Raw genomic sequence first — 13,056 nt, 5'->3', positions numbered from 1 at the left:
TTAAACGAGTTGATGTTAATGAGCCCTATTTCCTTTACATAATTTTTAAAGTCTTCCCTCTATACATTAGGGTTTTCTCTCGTCATTTAAAGGACACGTTGTCCTATGTCGCACACAATATTTATATACGTATTTAAAGTTATTGTTTTCATAGTGGAATATGACTGAATTTATTATTATTGCTACGTTAATTTCGTTTAGGTTACAATATCAATGCTTGTGGGATTTTTTCTAATGCTATTATATTCATCCTTCTGGCTGTTGTGCCCGTGGGCACTTCCGGTGCCTTCTCCTCTCTCCTTCTCTCACTCCAGTGAAGGCGCTCCTCTGGGAACATATTCGAGTGGAAACCCTCCTCTTTTCTGCAATTTTGCAAGCTGATGATGTGTTGATTGCAACACGAAAAGCCTAGAGCTATCTTTCTACTCCTCCCGTGGTTGTTTTGCATATATATATATATATATATATATATATATATATATATATATATATATATATATATATATATATATATATATATATATATATATTATTATTATTATTATTATTATCACACCGGCCGATTCCCACCAAGGCAGGGTGGCCCGAAAAAGAGAAACTTTCACCATCATTCACTCCATCACTGTCTTGCCAGAAGGGTGCTTTACACTACAGTTTTTAAACTGCAACATTAACACCCCTCCTTCAGAGTGCAGGCACTGTACTTCCCATCTCCAGGACTCAAGTCCGGCCTGCCGGTTTCCCTGAACCCCTTCATAAATGTTACTTTGCTCACACTCCAACAGCACGTCAAGTATTAAAAACCATTTGTCTCCATTCATTCCTATCAAACACGCTCACGCATGCCTGCTGGAAGTCCAAGCCCCTCGCACACAAAACCTCCTTTACCCCCTCCCTCCAACCTTTCCTAGGCTGACCCCTACCCCGCCTTCCTTCCACTACAGACTGATACACTCTTGAAGTCACTCTGTTTCGCTCCATTCTCTCTACATGTCCGAACCACCTCAACAACCCTTCCTCAGCCCTCTGGACAACAGTTTTGGTAATCCCGCACCTCCTCCTAACTTCCAAACTACGAATTCTCTGCATTATATTCACACCACACATTGCCCTCAGACATGACATCTCCACTGCCTCCAGCCTTCTCCTCGCTGCAACATTCATCACCCATGCTTCACACCCATATAAGAGCGTTGGTAAAACTATACTCTCATACATTCCCCTCTTTGCCTCCAAGGACAAAGTTCTTTGTCTCCACAGACTCCTAAGTGCACCACTCACTCTTTTTCCCTCATCAATTCAATGATTCACCTCATCTTTTATAGACCCATCCGCTGACACGTCCACTCCCAAATATCTGAATACATTCACCTCCTCCATACTCTCTCCCTCCAATCTGATATCCAATCTTTCATCACCTAATCTTTTTGTTATCCTCATAACCTTACTCTTTCCTGTATTCACTTTTAATTTTTTTTTTAATTTTCACTTTTAATTTTCTTCTTTTGCACACCCTACCAAATTCATCCACCAATCTCTGCAACTTCTCTTCAGAATCTCCCAAGAGCACAGTGTCATCAGCAAAGAGCAACTGTCACAACTCCCACTTTATATATATATATATATATATATATATATATATATATATATATATATATATATATATATATATATATATACCAGTGCCATTACCAAATGGAAGACTTTCGCTGTTCCAGCACTGAAACCTAGTGCAGCACTGGCCTACAACAGTCGAGCTGAGATGGCCCCATCACTTAAAGGTGCTTGCCAACTAGCTCAAGGCTGCAATATCGAACAGGGATACTGCCTGTCTCCAAGCTGTAAGTGCACATCACTCCGGGGACTTCCTCCAAACAGTTTCCATTTCGACAATGGGAATATGCCTCAACTCACAGACCCTCCGTATTGCAGCGGCTCTCTGCCTCGATGCCCCAATTCACACAGAATATGTGTATTTGCTGCGAAGCGCTAGCCGACCATTGTGGTCTACAAAGTCTTAACTGCTCCCGAATCAAGGGCTGGCATACAAAACACAATGAAGTCAAGGACATCATAAAGAGGAGCCTTGCTACACCTGGGTAGAGAGAGAGAGCCCTGATCCCTAGCATCAGCAATGCTCACAATCCTGCAAACCGCCCCAACTGGATCACCATCTATCCTTGGAAGAATGGCATGGTTTTAACATGGGACTATATCTGCGTGTCGACACTGGCTCACACCTACATCCATTACAGTGTTTGGCAACATGGAGGTGCTGCAGATCATAGGGAAAAGTACAAGATCAGCAAGTACAGAGATATAAGCCATCAGTATCAATTTGTTCCAGTGTGACTGGAGACCCTGGGATCATGGGGAAAAACACCGCACGTTTCCTCAAAGAATTGGGTTCTAGACTCACTGACACCACCAGGGACCCGAAGGAGGCCACTTTCATGTTCCAGCGCCTCAGCGTGGCCATCCAGAAGGAAAATGCTTGCTGCGTACATGGCTCACATTTTCCCATTCCCAACATTGACACATTTTCCCTACGATCCCCATTGGGAAGGGGAACTTTACTTATCCACTCAATGGCATCTTCCACGATGCACTTCTAAAACCGAGTGAAGATCAAACCAGCAAGTGTGACAGTCAGTGACTCACCCAAGCTAGCACTCGCAGCTGCCATCAGTGGCACTCTGCGAGTCAGGTGCAATGCGATTCTCTCGCTCAACGAAGCTTTCCTAGTCGTCTGCACTAACGACATCGAGGCTGAGAAACTAATCACCACCGATGCTACCTCCACTTTCCAACAACGAGGATTTTAAGTCATGACTACCCCAGCTTTGAGGGCTAAGAGAACTGTTTCTCAAGTGGCTGGACAAGCTCATCACTACTCAAGATATCGCAGAAATCAAATCATCCATTGAAGACCAGAACACTTGGGTCAAGATAAAACATATCACTGAGACGCCTAACGTCAACATTGTAGCCAGAGATCTCGCTAAGGGAGTGGCTATCCACTATTTTCACATCAATCCAGCCTACACTGAAGCAGAGAAATTCGAGCACATCCCACAGTGTTATAACTGTTACTCATACCTGCACATCACTAAAGACTGTTCCACCAAGGACAAGAAGCTCTGCTCTACCTGCGGCAAAGGACATGATTTCAAGACTTGTACCATCACCACTCAACCTAAATGCCTGAACTACAAAAATGGCCACCATACCTTTGCTGCCAAGTGTCCAACGAGGCGTGAAGCACTCAAGAAACAACTTGAACAGCAGAACAAAACCACTGTTCAAGTTACTACATATGCTGCTGTTACCAAGCTCCAAGCAGATGCCTCCAAGATTCTCAAAGCCACTCAATCTGCGTCTTCCACTAGTACATCATCCTCTCCACTTCCTTAAGGCGACTCCACCAAAATCCTCTACTGCATCATGTACACTCATGTACACATTGTAGCTGCACCTTGATCACTCAACACCACCATCAACGAACTTTTCAAACTCAACAATATGCCAGGATTCACATTCCCTGACTCTCCACCTTCGTCGGACATCATAAAATCCACTAACAGTACCGTCAAGATCTCCACAGCTCCATCTCCACCGCCTCCCTCCGCCAAAGGAATGGACCAGTCACAGACCACCGAGACGCCGCCAAATCCCACCAATGAGAGACCGCCAATTTCCTCTCCCTCCACCGCCTCAACCGACCAATCATCGACCACACCTGCCTCTGAGACCAAGCCAGATTACTACGGTAAACCTGGTATCAAGCTCTATACCACGAAACCTTATAACAACGTAATGTTTGGCCAAGAATTCGAACAACGACTCCTGGATGGGGCTGTCCAGTACACCTGTGATGAAGAACCACCCATTCCCTTGGACGAGGTACTCTACCTCCTCACCACTTCTGGACCAGACCCCACAATTCCATTCAAAGCACGGCACTTCACAAGAACGAAGTTCAACGCTCTCACCAATGGCTCGGTTGTATAACCAGCTTCTCAACGATCATCCACCGCCAAGCTGAAGTCCCCCAGCACTTTGCTATTTAGCTAAAGCTGAGGTGTGGCTTCAATCGACCCTAATTTAGTTGCCATCTCCGCTCTTCCTGCCGTCTCATGCCTGCCTCCCACAGTACACAGCTGTTCCCAGAAATCCTCACGCATCGACATCGACATCTGCAGTAAACCTGCTCAACTTGCCCAGAGTGGATGGGGCACTAACCTACATTATCCCACCTCCTCCACCATCCCAACCCCTTCCCATATTTCCTTACCCATCCTTCTTCCTTCCCCATCTTATCGACGCTCAGGTCAGAACCTCGCACCTCGCACATGGCTCACGTCCAGCTTCAGAGCGGGAGAACATAAGAACATAAGAACATAAGAACGATGGAACACTGCAGAAGGCCTAATGGCCCATGCGAGGCAGGTCCAAGTCTCCTACCGGCTTAAGCCAATGCACCCAACCTAGTCAGGTCAGGGAGATTCATAATCTTTGATATATTGTAACAGTGTTTGTGTTTTTAAAATAAGTGATCCACATGGAATAACCATTCAAGTCCCCCCATGGTTGTTTTGCATATATATATATATATATATATATATATATATATATATATATATATATATATATATATATATATATATATATATATATATATATATATATATATATATATATATATATATATATATATATATATATATATATATATATATATATATATATATATATATATATATATATATATATATATGTGTGTGTGCCAATAGAGGGAAGGAACGGAAATCAGCCCGGGTTGGAGTGTCTGTGAATACGTCCTGGAAGAGGTGCTTTTATAAACACACCTACCGGCTTATCTCTTTCTTTCCGCTATTACAGGCTCTTGAAAAAGTGTTGGTTATAACACGAAAGGCCTATGTTTCAGGAACCTTGACTTGTAGCAGGTCAACAACGACGGATAAGTAAACCAATTGTTCGTGAGGGTGAATAATCATGAATAAATAATAGACTGATACTCATTCAACAACAAATATACACGAGTATAAGTATGACAGAACTGTTGAACTACAGGACACTGAAGGAAAGTCATTGAAGTAACCCGAACAGTAAACAGTGAACGCGAGGTTCCAGTTTAAAACTTCGTGGAGAGTGTCAATAGTTCAACGTTACTAAGAGCTCAAGACAAATCTAATTTCTTACTGTTAATATTTTATTAAACTGCAATATTTTCTTTAGAACAGGTTACACGTAACTGCACAAGCACATTTGGGGAACAGTGTTGTATGGACAGAGATCAAACGTAAAATGAGTTCACGTGAACAAGTGAAAAGTAAAATACCTCAGTGAAATACATCAGTTTGGATAAACCTCATTAATCAGTCCTTCCGACAGCCACTGGAATAATTCATAGTGGTACCGAAAGTAGTGGTCAGGGAGAAGCTGCTGATTGCTCACACTACAATAGTATTGTTATATACACAGTTTATTAACCATGTAAAATTCCCCATGGTGTACTTGTCTTGCCTTAATCTATTACCGCTCCGCCGGCAGGTGGCCGCTAAGGGTGATGTAGGAGAGTTGGAGCGTCTCTACATGGGGGACCCCGAGCGTGTGGGTGTGGTGGACAAGAGAGGCTGGACAGCCTTGCACCACGCAGCCGCACACAACCAGACACAAGCAATACTCTTCCTCGTACAACACAAGGCAGGTGAGTCAAGCTGAGAGGAAGGGAAAGAGAGGAAATGAAGAAAAGAGGGAAGGAAGCAAGGGGGTAGAGAAGGAAGGAAGTAGAGAGGGGATGTATTATAGTTCAGAAAAGAAAGAGACGTTGTCTAGTTTTTCAGTTTCAATTTGTGGGCTAATTATGAAGTGTTCACGTCACAGAAATGTGACTGTAGCATGAGAGGTGTGATGAAGGGAAGAAGATAAGGGGGCTAGAGAGGGGTAAACCAGAGAAATGTGAGAGCAAATATATAGTTTAACGTGAAAAAAAAGTTGCAGTAGAAGCTTTTGCAATGTATAATTCAAAATAATCAAAATCCACATAATTCAAACAGCGGGAAAGCAATCAAATTGGCCGAAAAATGGCATAATGTGAAAAACTTATTTTCAATATTTAAGTTTCCGTACCAAACACTGCAAATTTGTGTTCACATTAGAGCCTATTAACCTCTTTCTCGGATACGAATGAAGATGCCAACTATTAGTGAAGATACGTCAGCAACATTTACATTAACGGCAACACAGAACATTCTGTTTACCATAATTCCTGTAGCATAAATTTTTGCAGAGGAGAATCCATTCCACAGCAGTACAGAAGCTTCGGACCGTCGCTAAAAAAAACAGTTCCAAGTGTGAGAGACCCGAGAACTTACAGCAGAGGCGTTCCTAAAGACTTGCACTTCTATTGGTAAACTGATGAAAAACACCTGATGTTAGCACACCTGATGTTAGCACACCTGATGTTAGCACACCTGATGTTAGCACACCTTGTATCTACCCTGGAGAACTACCTGGAAGAGCCTGTGTACACAGATTACTCCCATCAGCACATGAAGCAGAAACTTTACAATCACTGTGGTGATGATATCGTAATATGTTGTAGAGGCGCAAAGATGACAGTGACAGCGTGAGACTGTGCCCACCATACTTCCAAGATAACAGGATATACCTCGAGAAAATTATGATACAAATGAAAAAGTACACTTTATTGAAACAACAGCTAGATTAATAAAAAATGACATCAGTAATCATGCTTCTGTCTTAAAGGATACGAATCCACCTGCATCTCCGAAGCTTCATCCCAGTATCTCCATGACAGTCTTCCAGTTTTACATAAGGCTTGTTCTTGACAAAGATGTTCATGTGAAATTTGCCTTCATTGGAAAAAGTATTATGCAATAAGTTGGACCAAAAGCCATAATTGCTCCATTGCAATTGGGTCTTGGACTGCAAATGCATTAGCCACATCGATCTAAGCATCTACTGTATACTCTGAATCATCTTAGCTTTTTTTCTGCTTCATACATCGAAATGAACAAGTTTGGAAGCTGTTCAGCTATTGCGCAGAATATTCTATTAGCACATGAAGCTAAGATTTTGTCACTCCTCGTTGCAGATAACGTTGATCACAACGTTTGTGTTCTAGACGGGAAAAGCACTTTCATGGGCTGGGTATTAGTGCGATTACCCCTGACAATTATGTTGATCGATCTACACCCAAACATGCAGTTACAGAAGCTGACATAGGAATGCTTCCAGCAGGGTCAATATACGATTACAAAGAAGCCACGTCATTGTGATTTCATGGAAGAAACATTTACCTTCCCTAGCTGGTGTTAAGGCACTCTGGATATCAAATGCTAAATTGGTCCGAAACTATGTAAATCCTCCTTGTGGAACCATCTTCAGTGAGAAAATCCTCAGATATTCGTCTACCAGTCACAGATCCACAACAACCCAGTGACATGATATAACTTATCTCAACACTCAGACATTTCAGCAAACTTACATAACTCTAGAAAGTTTCTGTTTTCGAAAGCCTCACTAATCCTGAATGACGATTCACACAAAAGTGATATGCAGGATGTAATTTAAGTGCCAGAATCACTCCTCACCTTCACGACATTCTTAGCGGCCGTAAGTAGTTGATGGATGATTCAGACTTGCCTGAGATACTACTGCTTGAGATACTCCTGTTTGAGATACTCCTGCTCGAGATACTCCAGTCAGAGATACTCCTGACTGAGATAATCCTGTCTGAGATACTCCTGACAGAGATATTCCTGCTTGAGATACTCCTGTCTGAGATACTCCTGCTTGAGATACTTCTGCTTGAGATACTCCTATCTGAGATACTCCTGCTTGAGATACTCCTGTCTGAGATACTCCTGCTTGAAATACTTCTGCTTGAGATACTCCTATCTGAGATACTCTTGTCTGAGATACTCCTGCTTGAGATACTCCTGTCTGAGATACTCCTGCTTGAAATACTTCTGCTTGAGAAACTCCTATCTGAGATACTCCTGCTTGAGATACTCTAGTCCGAGATACTCTTGCTTGAGATACTCCTCCTTAAGATACTCCCACTTGAGATACTCCTGTCTCAGATACTCCTACTAGAGATACTACTGCTGAGATACTCCTCCTTGAGATATTCCTGCTTGAGATACTCCTGCTTGAGATACTCCTGCTTGAGATACTCCTTTCTGAGATACTCCTGCTTGAGATACTATTATCTGAGATACTCCTGTATGAGATACTCCTGCTTGAGATAATATTGTCTGAGATACTCCTACTTGAGATACAATTGTCTGAGATACTCCTGCTTGAGATACTCCTGCTGAGATACTCCTGCTTGAGATACTCATGTCTGAGATACTCCTGCTTGAGATACTATTATCTGAGATACTCCTGTATGAGATACTCCTGCCTGATATAATATTATCTGAGATACTCCTGCTAGAGATAATATTGTCTGAGATACTCCTGTCCGAGATACTACTGCTTGAGATACTTCTGCTTGAGATACTCCTATCTGACATATTCCTGTATGAGATAATCCTGCCTGAGATACTCCTGCTTGAGATACTCCTGTCTGCGATACTCCTGCTTGAGATACTCCTGTCTGCGATACTCCTGCTTGAGATACTATTGTCTGAGATACTCCTGCTGAGATACTCCTGCTTGAGATACTATTGTCTGAGATACTCCTGCTGAGATACTCCTGCTTGAGATACTATTGTCTGAGATACACCTGCTGAGATACTCCTGCTTGAGATACTATTGTCTGAGATGCTCCTGCTTCAGATACTATTGTCTGAGACACTCCTGCTGAGATACTCCTGCTTGAGATACTATAGTCTGAGATACTCCTGCTGAGATACTCCTGCTTGAGATACTATTGTCCGAGATGCTCCTGCTTGAGATACTAATGTCTGAGATGCTCCTGCTTGAGATACTATTGTCTGAGATACTCATGCTGAGATACTCCTGCTTGAGATACTATTGTCTGAGATACTTCTGCTAAGATACTCCTGCTTGAGATACTATTGTCTGAGATACTCCTGCTGAGATGCTCCTACTTGAGATACTATTGTCTGAGATACTCCTGCTGAGATACTCCTGCTTGAGATACTATTGTTTGAGATACTCCTGCTAAGATACTCCTGCTTGAGATACTATTGTCTGAGATACTCCTGCTGAGATACTCCTGCTTGAGATACTATTGTTTGAGATACTCCTGCTGAGATACTCCTGCTTGAGATACTATTGTCTGAGATACTCCTGTCTGTCTGCGTTTGTGCTGATATGCGAGAAAGGAAGTAATAAAGTGATGGTAGGAGTGTTGGTGTGACGGCTGGAGTGGTGGTGTGACGGCTGGAGTGGTGGTGTGACGGCTGGAGTGGTGGTGTGACGGCTGGAGTGGTGGCGTGACGGCTGGAGTGGTGGCGTGACGGCTGGAGTGTTGGTGTGACGGCTGGAGTGGTTGTGTGACGACTGGAGTGTTGGTGTGACGGCTGGAGTGGTGGCGTGACGGTTGGAGTGTTGGTGTGACGGCTGGAGTGGTTGTGTGACGGCTGGAGTGTTGGTGTGACGGCTGGAGTGTTGGTGTCACGGATGAAGTGATGTTGTGACGCCTGGAGTGGTGGTGTGACGGCTGGAGTGGTGGTGTGACGGCTGGAGTGTTCGTGTGACGGCTGGAATGTTCGTGTGACGGCTGGAGTGTTGATGTGACGGCTGGAGTGTTGGTGTGACGGATGGAGTGTTGGTGTGACGGCTGGAGTGGTGGTGTGACGGCTGGAGTGGTGGTGTGACGGCTGGAGTGGTGGTGTGACGGCTGGAGTGGTGGTGTGACGGCTGGAGTGGTGGTGTGACGGCTGGAGTGGTGGTGTGACGGCTGGAGTGGTGGTGTGACGGCTGGAGTGGTGGTGTTACGGCTGGAGTGATGGTGTGACGGCTGGAGCAGTGATGTGACGGCTGGAGTGGTGGTGTGACGGCTGGAGTGGTGGTGTGACTGCTGAACTGGTGGTGTGACGACTGGAGTGGTGGTATGACGGCTGGAGTGGTGGTGTGACGGCTGGAGTGGTGGTGTGAGGGCTGGAGTGGTGGTGTGATGGCTGGAGTGGTGTGACGGCTGGAGTGGTGGTGTGACGGCTGGAGTGGTGGTGTGACGGCTGGAATGGTAGTGTGACGGCTGGAGTGGTGGTGTGACGACTGGAATGGTGGTGTGACGGGTGGAGTGGTGGTGTCACGGCTGGAGTGGTAGTGTGACGGCTGGAGTGGTGGTGTCACGGCTGGAGTGGTGGTGTGATGGTAGGAGTGGTGGTGTGATGGTAGGAGTGGTGGTGTGATAGTAGGAGTGGTGGTGTGATGGTAGGAGTGGTGGTGTGATGGTAGAAGTGGTGGTGTGATGGTAGGAGTGGTGGTGTGATGGTAGGAGTGGTGGTGTGATAGTAGGAGTGGTGGTGTGATGGTAGGAGTGGTGGTGTGATGGTAGGAGTGGTGGTGTGATGGTAGGAGTGGTGGTGTGATGGTAAGAGGGGTGGTGTGATGGTAGAAGTGGTGGTGTGATGGTAGGAGTGGTGGTGTGATGGTAGGAGTGGTGGTGTGATAGTAGGAGTGGTGGTGTGATGGTAGGAGGGGTGGTGTGATAGTAGGAGTGGTGGTGTGATGGTAGGAGTGGTGGTGTGATGGTAGGAGTGGTGGTGTGATGGTAGGAGTGGTGGTGTGATGGTAGGAGTGGTGGTGTGATGGTAGGAGTGGTGGTGTGAAAGTAGGAGTGGTGGTGTGATGGTAGGAGTGGTGGTGTGATGGTAGGAGTGGTGGTGTGATGGTAGGAGTGGTGGTGTGATGGTAGGAGGGGTGGTGTGATGGTAGAAGTGGTGGTGTGATGGTAGGAGTGGTGGTGTGATGGTAGGAGTGGTGGTGTGATGGTAGGAGGGGTGGTGTGATGGTAGAAGTGGTGGTGTGATGGTAGGAGTGGTGGTGTGATGGTAGGAGTGGTGGTGTGATAGTAGGAGTGGTGGTGTGATGGTAGGAGGGGTGGTGTGATGGTAGGAGTGGTGGTGTGATGGTAGGAGTGGTGGTGTGATGGTAGGAGGGGTGGTGTGATGGTAAAAGTGGTGGTGTGATGGTAGGAGTGGTGGTGTGATGGTAGGAGTGGTGGTGTGATAGTAGGAGTGGTGGTGTGATGGTAGGAGGGGTGGTGTGATGGTAGGAGTGGTGGTGTGATGGTAGGAGTGGTGGTGTGATGGTAGGAGGGGTGGTGTGATGGTAGAAGTGGTGGTGTGATGGTAGGAGTGGTGGTGTGATGGTAGGAGTGGTGGTGTGATGGTAGGAGGGGTGGTGTGATGGTAGGAGTGGTGGTGTGATGGTAGGAGTGGTGGTGTGATGGTAGGAGGGGTGGTGTGATGGTAGGAGTGGTGGTGTGATGGTAGGAATGGTGGTGTGATGGTAGGAGTTGTGGTGTGATGGTAGGAGTGGTGGTGTGATGGTAGGAGTGGTGGTGTGATGGTAGGAGGGGTGGTGTGATAGTAGGAGTGGTGGTGTGATGGTAGGAGTGGTGGTGTGATGGTAGGAGTGGTGGTGTGATAGTAGGAGTGGTGGTGTGATGGTAGGAGGGGTGGTGTGATGGTAGGAGTGGTGGTGTGATGGTAGGAGTGGTGGTGTGATGGTAGGAGGGGTGGTGTGATGGTAGAAGTGGTGGTGTGATGGTAGGAGTGGTGGTGTGATGGTAGGAGTGGTGGTGTGATGGTAGGAGGGGTGGTGTGATGGTAGAAGTGGTGGTGTGATGGTAGGAGTGGTGGTGTGATGGTAGGAGGGGTGGTGTGATGGTAGGAGTGGTGGTGTGATGGTAGGAGTGGTGGTGTGATGGTAGGAGTTGTGGTGTGATGGTAGGAGTGGTGGTGTGATGGTAGGAGGGGTGGTGTGATAGTAGGAGTGGTGGTGTGATGGTAGGAGTTGTGGTGTGATGGTAGGAGTTGTGGTGTGATGGTAGGAGTGGTGGTGTGATGGTAGGAGTGGTGGTTTTGATGGTAGGAGGGGTGATGTGATAGTAGGAGTGGTGGTGTGATGGTAGGAGTGGTGGTGTGATGGTAGGAGTGGTGGTGTGATGGTAGGAGTGGTGGTGTGATGGTAGGAGTGGTGGTGTGATGGTAGGAGTGGCGGTGTGATGGTAGGAGGGGTGGTGTGATAGTAGGAGTGGTGGTGTGATAGTAGGAGTGGTGGTGTGATGGTAGGAGGGGTGGTGTGATGGTAGGAGTGGTGGTGTGATGGTAGGAGTGGTGGTGTGATGGTAGGAGTGGTGGTGTGATGGTAGGAGTGGTGGTGTGATGGTAGGAGTGGTGGTGTGATGGTAGGAGTGGTGGTGTGATGGTAGGAGTGGTGGTGTGATGGTAGGAGTGGTGGTGTGATGGTAGGAGTGGTGGTGTGATGGTAGGAGTGGTGGTGTGATGGTAGGAGTGGTGGTGTGATGGTAGGAGTGGTGGTGTGATGGTAGGAGTGGTGGTGTGATGGTAGGAGTGGTGGTGTGATGGTAGGAGTGGTGGTGTGATGGTAGGAGTGGTGGTGTGATGGTAGGAGTGGTAGGAGTGGTGGTGTGATGGTAGGAGTGGTGGTGTGATGGTAGGAGTGGTGGTGTGATGGTAGGAGTGGTGGTGTGATGGTAGGAGTGGTGGTGTGATGGTAGGAGTGGTGGTGTGATGGTAGGAGTGGTGGTGTGATGGTAGGAGTGGTGGTGTGATGGTAGGAGTGGTGGTGTGATGGTAGGAGTGGTGGTGTGATGGTAGGAGTGGTGGTGTGATGGTAGGAGTGGTGGTGTGATGGTAGGAGTGGTGGTGTGATGGTAGGAGTGGTGGTGTGATGGTAGGAGTGGTGGTGTGATGGTAGGAGTGGTGGTGTGATGGTAGGAGTGGTGGTGTGATGGTAGGAGTGGTGGTGTGATGGTAGGAGTGGGTGGTGTGATAGGTAGGAGTGGTGGTGTGATAGTAGGAGTGGTGGTGTTATGGTAGGAGTGGTGGTGTGATGGTAGGA

General features: G+C 46.4%; 1 protein-coding gene across 1 annotated transcript in view; it reads left to right on the top strand.

Moving 5' to 3' along the window:
- The window catches only part of TrpA1 (Transient receptor potential cation channel A1), a 249,076-nt gene that overhangs the window by 94,574 nt on the left and 141,446 nt on the right, over positions 1–13,056 (top strand). The window contains 1 exon segment of the mRNA XM_070087089.1: positions 5,575–5,731. Coding sequence (XP_069943190.1) covers positions 5,575–5,731 — 157 coding nt within the window.

Source organism: Cherax quadricarinatus, chromosome 20 (assembly GCF_038502225.1).
Source record: "Cherax quadricarinatus isolate ZL_2023a chromosome 20, ASM3850222v1, whole genome shotgun sequence".
In the NCBI taxonomy this organism is placed as follows: domain Eukaryota; kingdom Metazoa; phylum Arthropoda; class Malacostraca; order Decapoda; family Parastacidae; genus Cherax; species Cherax quadricarinatus.
The sequence above is the reverse complement of the archived record's forward strand: the minus strand, read 5'-3'. Positions and strand labels throughout refer to the sequence as shown.